General features: G+C 44.8%; 2 protein-coding genes across 3 annotated transcripts; one reads left to right on the top strand and one right to left on the bottom strand.

Annotated features, from left to right (window-relative positions):
• Positions 1-15,455, bottom strand: PAAF1 (proteasomal ATPase associated factor 1). Its single transcript, XM_081910136.1, has 12 exons — positions 15,299-15,455; positions 13,347-13,387; positions 12,681-12,784; positions 11,959-12,048; positions 10,542-10,640; positions 9,288-9,438; positions 7,582-7,776; positions 5,070-5,161; positions 4,323-4,438; positions 3,347-3,429; positions 2,684-2,766; positions 1-664 (listed from the first exon to the last, which is right to left on the bottom strand). Exons 1-12 carry the CDS (start codon positions 15,343-15,345, stop codon positions 587-589), a joined length of 1,179 nt encoding a protein of 392 aa, XP_081766262.1. The 5' UTR covers positions 15,346-15,455; the 3' UTR covers positions 1-586.
• A 69-nt stretch (positions 15,456-15,524) lies between these two features.
• COA4 (cytochrome c oxidase assembly factor 4 homolog) lies at positions 15,525-18,438 on the top strand. 2 transcript variants are annotated; one of them, XM_081910235.1, is made up of 2 exons: positions 15,525-15,687; positions 17,926-18,438. In XM_081910235.1, exon 2 carries the CDS (start codon positions 17,936-17,938, stop codon positions 18,197-18,199), a length of 264 nt encoding a protein of 87 aa, XP_081766361.1. In that variant the 5' UTR covers positions 15,525-15,687; positions 17,926-17,935; the 3' UTR covers positions 18,200-18,438. The 2 variants fall into 2 exon arrangements, with proteins under 2 accessions (XP_081766361.1, XP_081766360.1); XM_081910234.1 differs by having other exon boundaries at positions 15,526-15,682.
• The last annotated feature ends 537 nt before the right edge of the window (positions 18,439-18,975 follow it).

The raw sequence follows: 18,975 nt of genomic DNA, 5'->3' as shown, positions 1-18,975 counted from the left end.
TTGAGATCAAAGCAGCTTTATTTGAAGATGGAAACTTACAACTAGCAGACTGCTTGCTGGTGGGCAGTGAGAATTGCCACAGAGGAGTAATTCTGGAAGGAGGGCATGAGATGGGAACAAAAGGTTGCTGCAGTTTGCAGCTCAAGACAAGAAGCAGGCGAGCCTGAGCAACACACCCCTTTCTACTGACATCTGCTGTCCTCCCTTTTCCTCGCCCACATCAGCTCCTTTCCCCTCACTTAGGAACAACCACCAGCCACACAGTGGATATCAAAAACACTTTTGCAAACACAAAAAGGGCACAATCGACCCAACAAACTTTCCGTGCTGTTTGGTGCAGGGAAACGGCGTTAAACTTTCAGAGCTGCCGTGTTCACATCGCTCGGCAGGAAGGTTACCTACAGCTTGGCCTTGGGTGCTGTCTCAACGTGGTCCCTACATCTCACGCCTGTGCGCTCCATTCACACTACCATACAAAGTCCTGGAAACGGGGGACACGGATATATGACTTGTTTCAGATAGGTGTTTAAGTAATCCCTGAAGTGCGTCCAGCATTCATAGCGCAGTGTTCATGGCTTTCGTAAAGTCAGAGGTCTGAAAGCTGGTATCTCCTCACTATTCCGTCTCTGCAACATGTGTACACCTGTTTTTCCCATGTGGCTACCTAAAAAGACGGTAAGAAAAGAGGTTTCAGAAGTGATATTATTACAATCAAATAAGAAGCTGGATTAGTTCATTCCTTAACACTGACGCCTTCCCATGCTATGATCTGTATATATATATATATTATGTATGTTATAGGGCTTTTTGTTTTACAATGCAAGGGCCTGGGAAGTTTAATCTTACCTGCTCTGATCTGTATTGCGTTAAGGAGGTTTAATTGTTATCTCGGCCTTTTACGCTCACCTAAATCCATAAATAAAGCAGGGACAGATGCATGGTTTCCCAGTTATTAGGCTGTCCGTCAGCATGTTTTTTATTATATTTTTATCATTGATGTTCTGTAAAGCATTTTTAATTGTTGTGCACTGCTCTGGGATCTTTTGATAAAGGGTGGTTTATTGAATGAATGAATGAAAAGAAGAAGAACCCCATCTTAAGCTACTGGTGGCAAAGATCTCTCTGTGTACTTTGAATAGAATAGACGCTATCAAAGGACACTTAACATTTTACGTTAAATTACAGTAATTCCTCTGATCTGGCCACACATATTCCCACTATAATTATTATTAATTAATTAATTATACATACATTGATACCCTGCCCATCTGGCCGTGTTTCTGCAGCCACTCTGGGCGGCTACCAACCGAATATTAAAAACACAATACACCATTAAACATTAAAAACATCCCTAAACAGGGCTGCCTTCAGATGTCTTTTAAAAGTAAGATTCAGGTAGGTAGCCATGTTGGTCTGACGCAGTAGAAATATATAAAATAAATAAATAAATAAATAAATAAATTGTCCAGTAGCACCTTAGAGACCAACTCTGAATATTCAATTTACATTTCCTAAAGTCCACAATGATCTCTTTTGTTTTCTTTAAGTTAAGGAGTAAGTTGTTTTTCCTGCACCACTCCCCCAACTGCTCAACTTCCTTCCTATAGGCCGCCTCCCCCTCTCCAGCCATGATTAAACCAACCACCGTTGTATCATCTGCGAACGTAATGATCTTATTACTGGGGTATTTGGGGGCACAGTCAGCTGTATAGAGCGTATATAAAAGCGGGCTCAACACGCACCCCTGCGGCGTCCCCGTATTCGTGATGAGATCCGCAGAGACGTGGGAACCCAACCTGTCCCTTTGGGAACGGTTTGATAGAAAATCTAATATCCACCTGCACAAACATGGTGGAAGTCCCAGGTCTAATAATTTGGGCACCAATCTATGCGGAAGAATAGTATTAAATGCAGAACTAAAGTCTACAAATAACAGTCTCGCGTAGTTCCCTTGCTTCTCCAAACAAGTCAGGACAGCATGTAAAGCCATTGCCACAGCATCCTCTGTGGATCTCTTTGCCTTGTACGCAAACTGGTAAGGGTCAAGTCCCACTGGCAGACAAGATAAGATGCGGTTCCTCACCAGTTTTTCGAAACATTTCATTATAATGGGTGTCAACGCCACAGGGCGAAAATCATTGAAACTCTGCATTAAAACCTCTGAGGAAGGAGTCAACAACCTCTTGAAAGTGACTATTAAACTGTCAAACAGCTCTTACTGTATGTTTAGTCGGAATCTCCTTCCTTTTAACTTGAAGCCACGGGTTCGAGTCCTACTCCCCAGAGTAGGAGAAAACTAGTTTGCTCCATCTTCCACATGACAGCCCTTGAGATATTTGAAAATGGCTATCATATCTCCTCTCAGTCTCTTTTCCAGGTGAAACATACTCATAAGGCTTGGCCATCTGTCATGTATGATCTATCTGAGATTCCTGCATTGCCGAGGTTTGGACTAGATGTCTCTCAGGTCCCTCCCAACTGTACTAATTCTATGATTCTGAGATTCTATGAATGAGCGTGTATGATAAAATAATAAGTTAAACATTTTATCATAATTTTATTCCCTGAGTTTTCCTATTCCCCTTCTTCCCTGGAGTTAAGCAGCAATTTCCGTGATTTCTCTAGGCAGAAACTCCCTTTGCCGAGACCAAGACCAAGACGGGCATTTCCCCTGGTACGGTACCTTGTATACGGGGTCACAGTCTGGCCCAGTGAGCTCAGCCACATGGTCGAGATCTTGCTGCATAATAAAGCAGGTTCCATCACCTGGAAAGAGATGCAGAACATGTGAAAGACAAGAAACTGCAGTTTACGTAGCAAGCCTTCACATTCTACATACCAATGTCATTATGATGCCCACCCACCGAAGCAAGATACTGAGAAATCAAATGTGAGAAACCTGTTGGATCCTCAAGTGCAGTGCTGTAAGGCTTTTTGTCTATGGAGAATACAGGCAAACCTTGGTTGTTGAACGTAATCTGTTCTGGAAGACATTTCCGAAACGTTTGACAACCAAGGATCAAAGAGCGGTTGGCAAAATCAATGTAGGGAAAAAAACCCCCGCCTGGAAGCCATTTGGCTTCCGAAAAACATTCAAAAACCGGAACATTTACTTCTGGGTTTTCAGTGTTTGGGACCCAAAATGTTCTAAATGGAGCTGTTCGGGAACCGAGGTTTGACTGTAGTGACTACTTCTTAACAGCTGAGAACTCACGGTGCAAGAAATTCAGGAGGGTCCGTTAATGGTTCCAACAATTTGACTCCCCCCCCCCATGCGCCCTCCTCCATTGTCTCCCAAGACAAGACGGATGCTAACTCGGCAAGTGAAAGAAAAGAGGAGCGCTACCTTGGCTGGCAATAAATCCATCTTTAAAAGGGAGCAGAGAAAGAACTGGTGCTCCTGATCTATGGACAACACGAACTGGAGCCCTAGAGAGAGCAGCAGGAACTTTTATCACAAAGAGTCACACTATAACAAGTTTGTCAGAATTCTTAAAGAGAGAAATAAACTGGGCCATGTTGTATAGGGAGCATAAGAAGCTGCCTTGAATCAGAGCCAGATCACGGGTCCACCTAGCTCTATATTGCTTACACTGACTGGCAGGAGCTTTCCAGGGTTTCAAGCAGGGAGTCTCTCCTACTCTTACCTCGAGATACCACTGTGACGTTAACATATGAGAGTGCTGGAGGCGAAATAGTTAAACAGGTTACCCAATCAGAACCCAGGGGTGGAGTTAGAGGGACTATAAAACCAGCTCTGGGAGGGGTCGAAGGGGGGAGTTTGTTAGGAGTTGGGTGGTTGGTTGGAGTGGGAGTGAATTGGGATAGAGTCTGTGGGCAGGTTGAGCTAGTGTAGTGACATAGGCTGAGTCAGGAACAGTTAGGAACTAGGAAGACAAGTCAATATCTGAGAGGTGGTTTAGCGAGTGACAGCAGGTAGCGGAAGTTATAGGTCTGGATAGGCACCCCATGAATGTAATAGACCGATACTGTTTATGAAACCACACGCTTGTTAAACTGCAATAAATAAACAGAAGTTTATGTTTCAATTTAACCCTGAATGGACTCAGTATTGTACCAGGTAGGGCCTGGGTGGTGGCAGCGAGAAATAAAGTGGTGGCACAGGGATCACTAGACAGTGAAACGTCCGGGGACCCTGTGTGATCGCCACAGCCACTGAGATTTGAACCCAGGGCTTTCGGTAGAGGTTCTGCCACTGAGCTTACAGCCCTTCCCCAGTGACATGCATGACTGGAGTAACATGGGCAGCAGCAACGATGCTCCTGAGGCCACGTTAATAGCTGCCCTTCAATGCTACTCACTTGGTGTTTCGCACATCCAGCTGGTATATATTTCCATCTTGCGTGCCGCCAAGGAGGTAGATGTTGGAGAGGAACGTGCAGCAATTAAATGCATCCGAGCCAACAAACAGAAAAACCTGAGGAGGAAACAAGCAAGAGGGAATGAAAAGGATATCGCGATGCTACTCTGAAAGAGAGAGAGAGAAAGAGCGCAGCTAGGAAAAACGGCAGTTGAAATTTCTGTTGAAAAAAGCATGTTCCTAACTGGCCTGACCAGAGGTAGATCTGGCTGGGTTGTTGCATTTTTTAAAAATTTAATTTTTATTAAGTTTTTCATATTTTATTACATTTCAATATCAAAAAATAATAATTCATGACTTAAGACATTGCTTAAATAAAGCATTGACCTCCTTCCTTCCCTCTAGCAGACTTCCATATCTCATTACCAATTTCTCCACAATCCTAAATTCACCTTTTTTACCTTGAATCGATCTTTTAACAATCACCTACTTATAAGTAAATCAGCTCCTTAGTTTCCCATTACCAAACATTTCAACTTAAACCTACAAACGTATTCAACCGTTTGCAATTTTCTTTCATATAGAGTATAAATTTGCCCCAGTCCTTTTGGAACAAATCATCACAGCGATTCCAAATCTTCCCCGTCAGCTTCGATGGCTGTGTTGTTGCATTGTGTGTCGGCCGATAGGCTCAAAACAGATAACAGCAGAAAAGGCAACATTAAACATGGTCATGGTGATATCTTACCGGCTGCCTGCTATGCAACCCCACCCCTTGCAGCTTTTTATCCTCTCGAGCCAACAACAGGAGTTTCCCTTCTGTTCCGATTTCACGCTCACCTGTGTTTAGAAAGAAACATGGTTAGGGTTAGCAGCTGCTCACCTTGTTGTTTGTTAAAGGCCAGAAACATGGTCAAACTAGGGGTGATGGGAGCAGCCATGTTTGCGTCTTACATGGTTGATTTTTATATAGGGACCCTTGCCTATTTTACTTCCCTGCCATCCCAGATTCAGAACCTCCCTAATCCCTGCTCCACATTGTCGGAAGTGAGCCAAACTAGGAGAAATGTTCCCGAAGCAACACTCTGTTTTTCGTGTATTTGGAACAGGACAGACACGTGAATGACCAAACCTAGTGAGTTGAATTTGCCCCTTCAGTTCTGCTCACTAAGCGCAGTGTGTTTATACCCAGATGCTATGGTCAAAGATTGACAACGTATTTTTTTGAACGGTAGGGAGTGAGAAGGAATGAGTGAGTGCATACATAGGTGTGCATAAGGTTGTCCTTGCTCTCAGTATGCTTTTTCAAACTTCATTTGATTGAAGGAATATATGTTGTCATTTAGTCGTGTCCGATTCTTCCTGACCCCATGGACCAGAGCACACCAGGCACTTCTGTCTTCCACTGCCTCCCTCAGTTTGGTCAAACTCATGCTGGTAGCTTCAAGAACACTGTCCAGCCATCTCGTCCTCTGCAGTCCCCTTCTCCTTGTGCCCTCCATCTTTCCCAACATCAGGATCTTCTCCAGGGAGTCTTCTCTTCTCATGAGGTGGCCAAAGTATTGGAGCCTCAGCTTCAGGATCTGTCCTTCCAGTGAGCACTCAGGGCTGATTTCCTTCAGAATGGATCGGTTTGATCTTCTTGCAGTCCATGGGACTCTCAAGAGTCTCCTCCAGCACCAGAATTCAAAAGCATCAATTCTTTGGCGATCAGCCTTCTTTATGGTCCAGCTCTCACTTCCATACATCACTACTGGGAAAACCATAGCTTTTACTATACGGACCATTGTTGGCAAGGTGATGTCTTTATTTTTAAACAAAGTTGGACCACAAACCTCTCCATAAAAAGTTAACAGGTCAGCATCAATGTTACCCTTCTGCCTTATCTTTAATATATTTTAATTATTACACTTGTCATATGAAGCTCTGTTTATACTGAGCTGGAGGACTGGTCTACCAGCTTTCCCCCAGATCTGGAGCCCTCTAGATCAGGGATGTCTAACCGGTCGACCGTGATCGAGAGGTCGATCCCTCTATATTGGCGGAAGTGAAAAGCAATGCAAGGGAATTCTCCGCCCCCCTGCTCTGCCACTGTGTTAGTCCAATGCGTCAAATGGGTTAGAAAATTAAAGTATCTGTCAGCACTGCATTGTTTTTTTAGGTGAGCAAATTCCTCTCCTAAAAAAAATCAACAACTTTGGATTGCTCCCACCCTAAAAGGTCAACAACCTTGGCATCCCACCCTCCCCCTTCATGGGTAGATCACTTCCATAATTTTTATACTGGGAGTAGACTGCAGTCTCTTGTGAGTTGGACGTGCCTGCTCTAGATGTTATTGAACTACCAACCTCCTTAAGCCGCAGCTTGCAAGGCCGTGCTGGCTGGGGCTGGTCGGAACTGTAGTCCAAAGCAGCTGGAGAGACAGAACCAGGTTGGGCAAGTCTGACTGAGCCCAATATTGTAAACATGGCCAATGCAGGGCTAAACTGCATTGAGCTGAACCTGGGTTCTCCTGTGCTCAAAGGGCAGTGGCACAGGGCTATAGTGCCACTTGGCGGCCGCCGAGACCACATAACACCAGTCTTGAAAGACCTACATTGGCTCCCAGTACGTTTCCGAGCACAATTCAAAGTGTTGGTGCTGACCTTGAAAGCCCTAAACGGCCTCGGTCCAGTATACCTGAAGGAGCGTCTCCACCCCCATCATTCTGCCCGGACGCTGAGGTCCAGCGCGAGGGCCTTCTGGCGGTTCCCTTATTGCGAGAAGCAAAGCTACAGGGAACCAGGCAGAGGGCCTTCTCGGTAGTGGCGCCTGCCCTGTGGAACGCCCTTCCAGCAGATGTCAAAGTGATAAACAACTACCTGACATTCAGAAGACATCTTAAGGCAGCCCTGTTCAGGGAAGTTTTAAACGTGTGATATTTTACTGTATTTTTGGTTTCTATGGAAGCCGCCCAGAGTGGCTGGGTAGGCCCAGCCAGATGGGCGGGGTATAAATAATAAATTATTAATTATTATTATTATTATTATTATTATTATTATTATTATTATTATAGCTCCTCCCCTGCTGGCCTGGCCCTGCCTAATCAGCCAATACAAAACATCCTCCGCTCTCCCAGCAATGAATTACAGCCAAAATAAAACCTGGAGTTATTTTCAGGTGTGCAACTTTTTGGCATGACTTTATGACCATAAAACGTGCCTCTGCTTTTTTTTTTTTTTTTTAAAGAAGAGAACGCTTGCCTAATGTTGTTAACTTACTAGGTATTTTTTCGGGAGAGCCCAAGTTTAAGGTGTTGTCGGCCTCACCCAAAGCGACACCATTGACTGGAGAGCCGCAATCTGCGACAACACCCAGGCAGGACGATGTCCCGCAGTCCCAGAGGCGGGCAGTGCCATCCCGAGAGCTTGAGACCACGTTTCTTCCCCGATCCACAATGGCTGTGTCCAGAATTCCTGCAGGACGGCAAAGGAAGCGCTCATGGGAAAGCGAAAAGAAGTCTATCTGAAGAAGTCTAACTCTCTGACACAATCCCCCCACCCCGGCGCGCCATAATCCTGACCAAAGCACACCACAAGGAAAAAGCAAGGAGTCAACAGCTAAGTCAGCCTCAGAGAACCAAAGAGAAAGTTGAAGATAGATAGATGGATGATAGATAGATAGATAATTTATTACAGTCGGAGACCAGCTTATAAAACACACTTGGGGGTACAATCCCAGAAAGAAAACAACAGTTAAAACAATGTACAACAATAAATTTAAAATTTATAAATGCGGTAAGCATATAGACACTTAAAACTTTAAGATAAGCTACCGCATAGGTATGACCCAGAGTCACCCATGGAACTGAGTTTGGGGATTTTCTTCACGAACTAGTTTGAGTCGGGGGATGGTCTGTGCCTACAGATCTGTACACAGAATCTGGCAACCATCCGGATCGTCTTATGAGGTTGAAGATTTGCCAGCTCATCTAGGTGACAACCACACTATACATTTCAAACGTGTGGCTTCCCCCTAAAGAATCCTGGGAACTGCAGTTTGTTAAGGGTGCTGGGAATTGTAGCTCTGTGAAGGGTAAGATACAGTTCTCAAGATACTTAGGTGGAAGCCATGTGCTTTCAATGTATGGTGTGGATGTGAGCCTAGTTTAGATGAAAATCCAGTCTAATCTCAGATATCTGGGGCCTCAAATGTCTTTTTTTTTTTTGTACAATTGCAAAATCCCATACTGTGTTAGCACTTAGCTCTAATAGGTCAAGAGCAAATGATTACAAGTGAACATAAGATCTTAAGAGGTCTGCTGGATCAGGCCAATGGCCCATCTAGTCTAGCATCCTATTCCTACAGTGGCCAACAAAATGCCTTTGTGAAACAAGCAAGGAAGAGCATTCACTCTTTTCCAATAACACCATTAATTCTAATAGACGCAGCTGTCCACAGCTGCTGATACATTTACGTATAAAACAAAAGAAATCCAACCTACAAATTCTTGTATCTGCTCAATTCTGCTGTGGTAAATCTCTCCAGCAAGAGACAGCTGGCTCTGATAACTGTGTACGTACGGTGAATTTGAATAATTTTGGCAATCTGTAACTTTGAGCTTTTCAGGACAGATGATCAGGAGTTTTTGGCTGACAGCTAGCTTGTATTCACCAGGGTCCTGCCAATGCCTTTATCCCTGACCTCACATTGTGCATATGCGCGAGGGGCAGGGACCATCCCATGCTGACTTCCTCCCCTCAAAGTCTGGAACTGGAGAGTAGAGTGGGAGCCATCTTTACAATCTACCAGGTACAACTGCCCTTGTCCTCCAAGTTCGTTTAGGTGGTGAGCTGCAGAGGTGCTCAGAACACCTTATCAGCCCAGCCACAAAAGAGAAACACTGGCCTTTTTCTCCAGCCTGGAGCTTAACTCAACTTCAGCTGCTATTACAACTGCATTTATTTCAGTTGCCAATTTCCTGTACCTGCTTTGTGACCCTGAAATGTTACCACGCATTTGGCATCTTCCGCAGACCAGATCTTTAGCCGGGCATCCATCCCCCCACTCAGGACCACAATGCCTGACGGGAAAAATCTGCAGCAATTCACATCGTAGACGTGGCCTTCCAGACATCTCTGGGAAGACAAAAGAATTGAAAGCTAGTTAAAAGCCTCATCTCATCCTCTGCCTTGTTACTTAGCAACAGCCATCTTATTTGCCAAGCACACTGGCTGGCTACACGGCCTCCATGACATCACTGCATCCTAGATTGTCATCATCTATTTTGTTTCTTTACAGAGATTATAACACTGAGGTTCTGGAAGTATCCTAAAACCAGAATCAAGGGTAATTAAATCTAGGCCAGCTGCCCAAACAAGGTACACATATGCCTGAGATTTCCAGGTCACAGCAGACCTATTTCTCATCATAGCTGTCAACGTTTCCCATTTTTTTAAGGGAAATTCCCTTATTCCGAATAGGATTCCTCGCAAGAAAAGGGAAAAGTTGACAGCTATGTTTCTCACTAAGATGCTAAACTTGCATCAACTTAAGACTGCAGGTGGGATCTTGATTTAAAAAACAAAACAAAAACCTACATCAACTAGCATGTCAGAAAGAAGTTTCATAGTCTAGCCTTTCCCCCAATATATTTCTCTTTGTGAGACTCTACCCGCTACCTGAAACTGTAGTCCAGACATAGGGTGAGCATCACAGTGAGAGTTGGGCCACTGTTAGAAAACTCATTATACAGAAAGCAGTCAGGCGGAAGGGGGTGGATCAGAAGTAAGATAATAGTTGACTTCCTGAACTGATTTTTATCCCGTGTTGTGACATGGAAGTCAGATGATCCTCAACATGGTAAGGAGACCAGATCCCAATTCCTTTATGGAAAGAAGTAGGGGGGGAATGGATTTCTCTACCCACTGAGAAGACAGAACATGCAGCAATAATACATTACAGGAAAGGAGGGTTAGGTTAAATATCAGAAACAACTTCCTTGCCACGATCCACAGGTGCACTCACAGGTATGCACATGCACTTAAGATTTATCGTGTTGTTTCTCTCTCTCTCTCTCTCTCTCTCTCTCTCTCTCTCTCTCTCTCTCAATGATATCAAACGACTATTAAAACTCTGGAGTTTGAACAGCAGTTTGAGGGGGGCAGGGATTAGTTCAACATTCAAGGATTTAGACTGCAGGTTTCTTAAAGGCAAATTTCAACCTCAATACTGGTCTTACTCTTATTTCTCCATTAGCAGCCTGCCAAATTTTCATAGCTCCATCAGCACTGGCTGATACTCCAAGTCCTCCGCCACTAGAAATGTCAAGGCAAGTAATCTAAGATGGAGAGGAAGAGAAAATGAATAAATGACCACAATCTAGAAAAGTGAAATATTGATGGGCACTGGCATGGACACTGGCATGTTATACAGTTCAGTCCATGTATTACTAATGTAATTCGATGTATAGGCTAATGAATTTATTGAGAAATCTCTATTCGATATAATTAAACTGCCAATTTGTAAAACATAGGCTATTCAAGGAGACATATAAAAGATCAAATCAAATAGTTAAACAATCAAAAATGGTTGCCAGGTTTTTGAGTACCTCTAATACAGATGATATACAACTGTGCATAAAATAGCAGGCAAAAACCATTTTGAACTTGCATGGGCTTATAGGGAGGAGGAATAATAATAATAATAATAATAATAATAATAATAATAATAATAATAATAATAATAAATATAAATATAAATATAAATATAAATATAAATTAATAATAACTTATTATTTATACCCTGCCTATCTGGCTGGGCTTCCCCAGCCACTCTGGCCGGCTCCCAACAAAATATTAAAAACACAATACAGCATCAAACATTAAAAACTTCCCTTAACATGGCTGCCTTCAGATGTCTTCTAAAAGTCAGACAGTTGTTTATTTCCTTGATATCTGATGGGAGGGCGTTCCACAGGGCGGGCACCACCACCGAGAAGGCCCTCTGTCTGGTTCCCTGTAACCTAGCAGTGAGGGAACCACCAGAACGCCCTCAGAGCTGGACCTCAGTGTCCGGGCCGAACGATAGGGGTGGAGACGCTCCCTTAGGAGCAAATGATGCAACAAAATCTCAGTCCCCCTGCCCCTTGACATGTCCTCCCCAGCCTTGACCACCTTCTTCCCGAGATGGCTTTGAATTTCTGCTGTCACTCATCTGACAGAAGAACATACCTACCTGTGTAGCATATAGACAAGTTTGTACTTGGGAGTTTAGCATTTGATGTGGTGGGATGGATAAGGTGTGAGACATTGTGAAACAGTCTGAAGAAGAGGGAACTGTGGGAAAGCCTGAAGACTTTGTGAAGAGTTGCAGGACTTCAAAGAAGCTGCACATGGAGCTTGGCTGTGGAATTTAACACAGCAAGGACTTTGAAGCAAAGAATCCTCTCTGGGCTGAGAGAGAGAAGACTTCTTGTACCATCTGTAACTAGTGTGTGTATGTAGTGTGGTGTACAGCTGTTTTCTGTGGCAAGCTTCCACAGCACATACGCCCAGCACTGACAAGTTATCGAAGAACACTGCAACTCATTTAATTAACTGAAGCTGCATCCTCATTTAAAGTCATCTTATGAAAAACCACTTTGTAAAAATACTTACGCTTTTTTGATGGATTCTACAAAAGGTTGTGTAGGGCGCCAGAAATTTGGTGGAGGCATTTTCACGAGGGCAGGAAACCAGCAGACTTTTCTGGAGTAGGTAGACCAGAAAGGAGAAGATAACATTTACTGGAAGCTGATTATGACCCATCATCACAAAACCCAATAACTAATATGGTGGAAACTCCAGACAATAAAGCAGGTAGCCACAATTGCTTTGGATGTTTCTATTAAATATCATAGATATGAAATAAACCATTGCAGTAATGAGTAATTTTGAGTGTTGCCTTGTACTGTGAGCCCCAAGAGGAAAAAATATTAATGTTTAAGAAAATGAGCTCTAAGTTGCTCTAAGGCCACCAGAGAGCATTTTATTCCTCCAGTAGAAGCCCAAACCCATAAAATATAATACAGTAATCTGAACTGGGGCTGTGACAGTCAGAAGGCACAATATAAATCCAACAAATAAAAAAATGCAGTTATGACAGAGGGCACTTCCACATAGCAGTTTCTTGTGAATTCAGTGCTACTCATGGATGTATGTTATGTGTAATCTGCATAGGACACCATCCTCCTCAAAATAACATCCCGTATCCCCCCACCTCAATTTAATCCAGATCAAGTTCAGATTATAAATCTGACATAGAAAACCATAGAGTTATCTTAGTTCTTGCTACGAGCCACTAGTTTGCCCTTCAACCCCATAGACGGAAGTGACCGTACCTTAGTTATTTCACTGACAACAAATCCTTCAGAGGCTACAACTTCAGGAATTCCATCTGAGCTCACCCCCTGACAAGTCAGATTACCATACAAAGTAGGTTTTCCTACAGCATGCAAAAAACACAAACGAAAGACTTAAAAGGTGTTAAATACTTTAGACAGTACTTTATAAAGCCATCCTTATCTATTTAGGTTTTATTTTTAATGGAGACCTTCAACAGGAGTTCCTCTAGCGAGAGACAAATGTGATCCACTTTTAGTTAATGATTCACAAACAGTTCTCTGTCGGGTTTATTATTCGACTCCCACTTGTAGCAAACTAACATAAATAAACAGTAATCAAATAAGAGAAAATCAGAAAACGAGGCTTGTTATAGTCTTAACACACTTGTTCACCAAGTACCAATGGCTTATAATTCTGAAGTTTTTTGTCCGTAGTACTTTCATCTAAAACTGATTTTGGCTTGTTTAAAAAATAAATTTGTTATTTCTGCTTCACAAATGGCATTAGCTGGTGGAAAAGCCAAGCCTCTCTAACTCTGAATATTGGCAGAATTTCAGAACTTGGTGCTTAAGCTAAAGTGTGGAGAGAGAGCTGGTTGGACACAAAGAGAATGGAACTGTACATTATCACCACAAAAGGGACAGAGGACTCTTCTTGTTCACCTGGGCTGCTGCAGCTTAGCCAAGCCTGCTCCTCATTCTTCCTGCAAAGATGAGAAACTCCAGTTAGCATAAAGCAGGGACAGTCAACATGGTGCCCTCCAAATGTTGCTAGGCTACATCTCCCATCGTCCCGTACCACTGACTTTGCTAGCTAGGGCTGAGGGAAGTTGTGATCCAACGACATCAGAAGGTACCATGTTGGCTATCCCTAGCATGAAGGATCAGATGCTCACTTGGCATCAGTTTGGAGGGGATCAGAGGACGTTGGATTTGGGGGTGTTAACTTGCAACCTGTTTCCTGTGTCAATTACTCAGTTTGTGGGGAAGCACAAGACACAGGGTTCACAGGCCAAAATGAGCACAAAACATTGGCATCCGTTTGAAGGGGGTGCAAAATTTTGGGGTTATACATTAATGAAACCGAAGTAGATGGAAGTTTGGAAAGGAGCAGCTATTGAGTTCATGCAAGGCTAAAGAGGAGGGAGGGCTCATTTCTTCATTATTATTATTATTTAATGCAGGCTGAAGTATTTGGGGGAGCTGGAGAGCATTTAAGGGACAACCCCCCCAAAAAAAATTTGGGGTGGGAGGAGGGAGGTTGCAAATGACAGATGGTGGAGGGCAGATAATGGGAGCACCTTGGCACCATACCCAAGGAGAGGGCAGTGAAAGAAAATGGGCTAGACCTTTCAAGTCAAAGCAGGCAACCCTTCTGGAAGGGGAAAAAAACCTCGAGGGGTGGGGGGCAAAGGATGGCGAAGGCAGGCAGGCAGGCTCCTTTGTGCTTGACTCAAAAAGGTGAGCCCAAGATGGAAACCCAACTCCTGGAGCCCCATGAATGGTCTGCTCCTACTTTGAGGTGGGGAGAATGACTGCTGAAAGGACCACCAGCAAGCAGGTGATGTGAAGAGGGCTGAAAAAGAAGTGAAAGTTCAAGGGGGGGAGGAGAGATTTATCTGAGGGGGCGCTGAAAATGGGGGACAAGGAGGTGGGGAAGAGACAAGTTTGAGGGGAGCACTGAAATGGGGGTCAAGAAGAGACATGTTTGAGGAGGCACTGAAAATGGGGGAGGGAAAAGGCAAGTTTGAGGGGGCACTGAAAATGAGGGACAAGGGGGGAGAAGACAGTTTGAGGGGGCACTGAAAATGGAGGGGCAAGGGAGGAAAAAAGCAAAGTTTGAGGGGGGCACTGAAAATGAGGGGCTGGGGGGGAGAAAAGACAAGTTTGAGGGGGGAATTGTAATGGGGGTGTCAAGGGGGAACAAGAGAGACATGTTTGAGGGAGCATTGAAAATGGGGGAGGGAAAAGGCAAGTTTGAGGGGGCACTGAAAATGAGGGACAAGGGGGGAGAAGACAGTTTGAGGGGGCACTGAAAATGGAGGGGCAAGGGAGGAAAAAAGCAAAGTTTGAGGGGGGCACTGAAAATGAGGGGCTGGGGGGGAGAAAAGACAAGTTTGAGGGGGGAATTGTAATGGGGGTGTCAAGGGGGAACAAGAGAGACATGTTTGAGGGAGCATTGAAAATGGGGGAGGGAAAAGGCAAGTTTGAGGGGGCACTGAAAATGAGGGGCTGGGGGGGGAGAGACAAGATTGAGGGGGCACTGAAATGGGGGAACAAGAGAGACAGTTTGAGGGAGCTTTGAAAATGGAGGGGTGAGGGAGGAAAATAGCCATGTTCGAGGGGGGCACTGAAAATGGGGGCGAGGGGTCCTGGGGGGAGCAGAGATAAGTTTGAGGGGGGCACTGAAACTTGGGGGCAAAGTAAGGAGAAGAGGTAAGTTTGAGGAGGAACTGGAATGGGGGGCAGAGCACTAGATAGGTTTGAGGGGGCACTGAAAATGAGGGCAAGGTGTCATGGGGGGAGCAGAGGTTGAGGGGGGCACTGAAAACGGGGGGGGCGGCAGGAGGTGCCGACACTTCAGGCGCCCCCGCAGAAGAGGCCCTCTCGCCCACCTCAGCACCTGGTCCCAGTCGCTCTGGATCCGCACCACCGCCGCCATCTTGCCCGGGGACCCGCCCCGGAAAGCGCATCCCGCTGCCCTCCCCCCGGAAGGCCCGGGCGCCGCCCACCAGGGAAGCAGCTTGGCCCGCTCGGAGGCCTCAGGGGAGCCCAAGGCCGAGGGGAGCCGGGCGGGCGTGGGTGGGCGGGCGGTGTCTTCTTTTTTTGCCTGCGTAGCTCGGTGGGCGGGGCGCGCGGCGCGCGCGGGAAGCTAAGCAGGCTCAGCCCCGGACAGCTTTCGGATGGGAGACCGGAGCGGCAGCGGCGGCGTCATTTCCGCGTAGCTCGCGCGTGCTTGGCCTCTCTCCGCAGAGCACCTCGCCAAAGACTCCTCTCGAGTAAGGTTATATATTTATTTTTTTTAAGAATATTTATTAAGGTTTTCAATAATAATACAATAAAGATCAAAAAGTAAAAAGACAAAGAAAAAAATAACAAAAATACAAAAACAAAAATAATTAAAAACACATAAAATTTCCATGGCTTATTTTTCATTAACTTATTTCCCAGACCTCCTCATACCTCCCTTTTTTGTATTCCAATTCAAATTATTAGTTCAGCAAATCCTTATTAATAAATTTTAGCCTATTTCTAAACCCTTTTCTTCTTCTTCCCATATTCTCTTAAAGCATTACAGCTGGAAACCACTTAATTTCTATCCGACATCATTCTAACATTCATTGAGTAAGGTTATATAGCCGTCCAGGAGTATCAGAGGAGCGGGTCCCCCATCTCCTCCTGCAGGAAGGCTATTTATAATTAAGACAAGTTCTCCGGATGATGTAGAAAGCGGAGTCAGCCTAAGGATCCGCAAGTGAAGTTTCTTCACATCAACTTGCCGGAAAAGCTTCAGTCATTACTTTTGACTTTAGTAATCCAGGAGAATTGTCAGGAAAGTGGGGGAGAAAGAAACTACGGCCTTTGAATGCAAAGTGTGGCAAATTCAGTATATTGCACATGCAAAAGACACTGTGGCATAGCTGTCAACTTTCCCCTTTTCTTGCGAGGAATCCTATTCGGAATAAGGGAATTTCCCTTTTAAAAAAGGAAACGTTGACAGCTATGCACAGTGCTCCCATCTTCTTTCTCATTCCCTCCATTCATAAGGCAAAATAACCATATCCGACGCCCTTTTAAATGTGTTGTGGCTGGGCGGATGATTGGTTTGTTTCTGTTCTTATTTTTAGGATGTATTTTGTGTTTTTTATATTATGTTGTGAACTGCCCTGAGATCTCTGGGTTTAGGGCAGGCTTCCTCAACCTCAGCCTTCCAGATGTTTTGAGACTGCAATTCCCATCATCCCTGACCACTGGTCCTGCTAGCTAGGGATCATGGGAGTTGTAGGCCAAAAACATCTGGAGGGCCGAGGTTGAGGAAGCCTAGTATAGGGCCTAACGATAACTACCGGCTTAGAGCTTTCCGTGCGCTGCTCTGGTTCGCCAGAAGCGGCTTAGTCCTGCCGGCCACATGACCCAGAAGCTGTACGCCGGCTCCCTCGGCCAGTAAAGCGAGATGAGCGCTGCAACCCCAGAGTCAGCCACGACTGGACCTAATGGTCAGGGGTCCTTTTCCCTTTACCTAAGAGCTTTGGTTGATCTGTTTGACATCCTATACCCTTTCAAAATGTGGTTCTTTTCGGGGGGGGCGGGTGTTATTGGGTAGCTGTTTTTATTCTGATTACGGTATATATGTTGTCATTTCTGTGAACCGCCCCGAGACCTCTGGGTATAGGGCAGTATATAAACTCAATAAACAATAAAAAGAGCTGACAAAGAGAAAGTAGGGCTGCATTTCAGGTCACAAAACACACAGCACATTGCTAACCATGTTTACTCAGTCCTATTGAATTCAATAGGGCATATTCCCAGGTAAATGGGGTTAGGACTGCAATCTTAATCTACTAATCATATGGCCCTTCCCTGATTACTTTCAGAAATGTGAATAAAACTCTGCATTATTTTATGTTTAAGAGGATAAGAGACATTGTACTGCTTTTATAAAATGCCTTTATCCAGCTCCAAGTCTTTAGTGTTGTTGTTGTTTAGTCATGTCCGACTCTTTGTGACTCCCTGGACCAGAGTACACCAGGCCCTCCTGTCTTCCACTGCCTCCCGCAGTTTGGTCAAACTCATGCTGGTAGCTTCAAGAACACTGTCCAACCATCTCGTCCTTTGTCGTCCCTTCTCCTTGCGCCCTCCATCTTTCCCAACATCAGGGTCTTTTCCAGGGAGTCTTCTCTTCTCATGAGGTGGCCAAAGTATTGGAGCCTCAGCTTCAGGATCTGTCCTTCCAGTGAGCACTCAGGGCTGATTTCCTTAGGAATGGAGAGGTTTGATCTTCTTGCAGTCTGTGGGACTCTCAAGAGTCTCCTCCAGCACCATAATTCAAAAGCATTGATTCTTTGGCGATCAGCCTTCTTTATGGTCCAGCTCTCACTTCCATACATCACTACTGGGAAAACCACAGCTTTAACTATATGGATGTTTACTGTTCAATCAACTGTAATGACACCAGGGCGATCTCTTTCCCTTCTCTCCTTTTTTTTAATGCCCATTTCCTTCTCTCTCATCTTCGCCGCAGATCCACCAGGATGTCAAGTGCCAACCCTTCGGGTCACAACTGGAACCGGAAGCCCGAAGCGGAGGAGGAAGAGGAAGACCCCTTCGACAAAATGATCTCCCGCACCGGTTGCGCCTCCTTCCACTATGCGGTGCAGGAGTGCATGGCTGAACACCAGGACTGGCGCAAGTGCCAGGAGCAGGTGAAGAGCTTCAAGGATTGCATGATGGAACACGAGAAGCAGAGGATGGCAGAGCTGCTCAGAAGACAGAAACAGCATCAAACCACAAGCTGACAAGAGCCAGCTTTGCACAAAGGGCAGTTCCCTTGCTTGGCGGAAGTATTTAAATAATGGCAGTGCAGCACAGAGGTTGAGCCCTGGGAAACAGTTGCTGTGGGAGGTGGTTCAAAGAGATGGGATGTAACTGCATGCATTGCTCTTGCAGTAATCCCCTGGCTAAATTCTTCTGGTTTTTTTAACAGAACAAGCAATACTTACTTACTTTCTTGCAAAAAAATAAAAGGTGGAATTTATATGTCTTCTTCATTTTCTCTGTCATTTAGGGGTTTTCTAAAGATGAAGTTATTGTAGAGATAGATAAGCACATCCTTATCACTCTCAATTATTTTCTGTCCCTTAATGCGTACAAACTTAACTGCGGTCCTGGACCAGACTGCTTAGTTGGCATTCATGAATCCTGCCCCTGTCCCACACTGGATTTGATAATTGCTTAGGAGTTTAGATTATCGTTCAACCAGATTTTGGGGGGAAATAGTTTAGGGCAGGTCAGACTGGTGTTGTATATGCACACGGAACTGCTTTTAAGACCAATTCACAGAATGGGGACGAAATCTGCTAGAGAGCTCTATTTGTGTTGATTTCAAAATCCAGATGTTGTCTTTGAGGCTACACTACTGGACAATTTGCTTTGGCACCCACAACCCAGGAGCCATGTGGGGAATTATTTTTCTATCCCAGTTTCTAACACTGCCAGAAGCTGAATATTTCTTCACGACAGGATGGGGCAGGTCCCCCACCAGATGTGAGAGCAGCAGCCCAGCTCAGGGGGC

The sequence above is a fragment of the Podarcis melisellensis genome, assembly GCF_964234715.1.
Source record: "Podarcis melisellensis genome assembly, chromosome: 4".
Taxonomy (NCBI): domain Eukaryota; kingdom Metazoa; phylum Chordata; class Lepidosauria; order Squamata; family Lacertidae; genus Podarcis; species Podarcis melisellensis.
Note: the sequence above shows the minus strand (reverse complement) of the source record. Positions and strands in the feature narration are given on the sequence as shown.

Bases quoted from the DNA above. Each gene is read 5' to 3' on its own strand.
- PAAF1 (XM_081910136.1), bottom strand. From the start codon at position 15,345: ATGGCGGCGGTGGTGCGGATCCAGAGCGACTGGGACCAGGTGCTGAG. The intron at 3,430-4,322 runs GTGAGTAGCATT...TGCTCTCTCTAG, and splicing joins CTGGATGTGCGAAACACCAA to GGCTCCAGTTCGTGTTGTCC. The intron at 665-2,683 runs GTACCGTACCAG...CCGTCTTTTTAG, and splicing joins ACTGTGACCCCGTATACAAG to GTAGCCACATGGGAAAAACA.
- COA4 (XM_081910235.1), top strand. From the start codon at position 17,936: ATGTCAAGTGCCAACCCTTCGGGTCACAACTGGAACCGGAAGCCCGAA.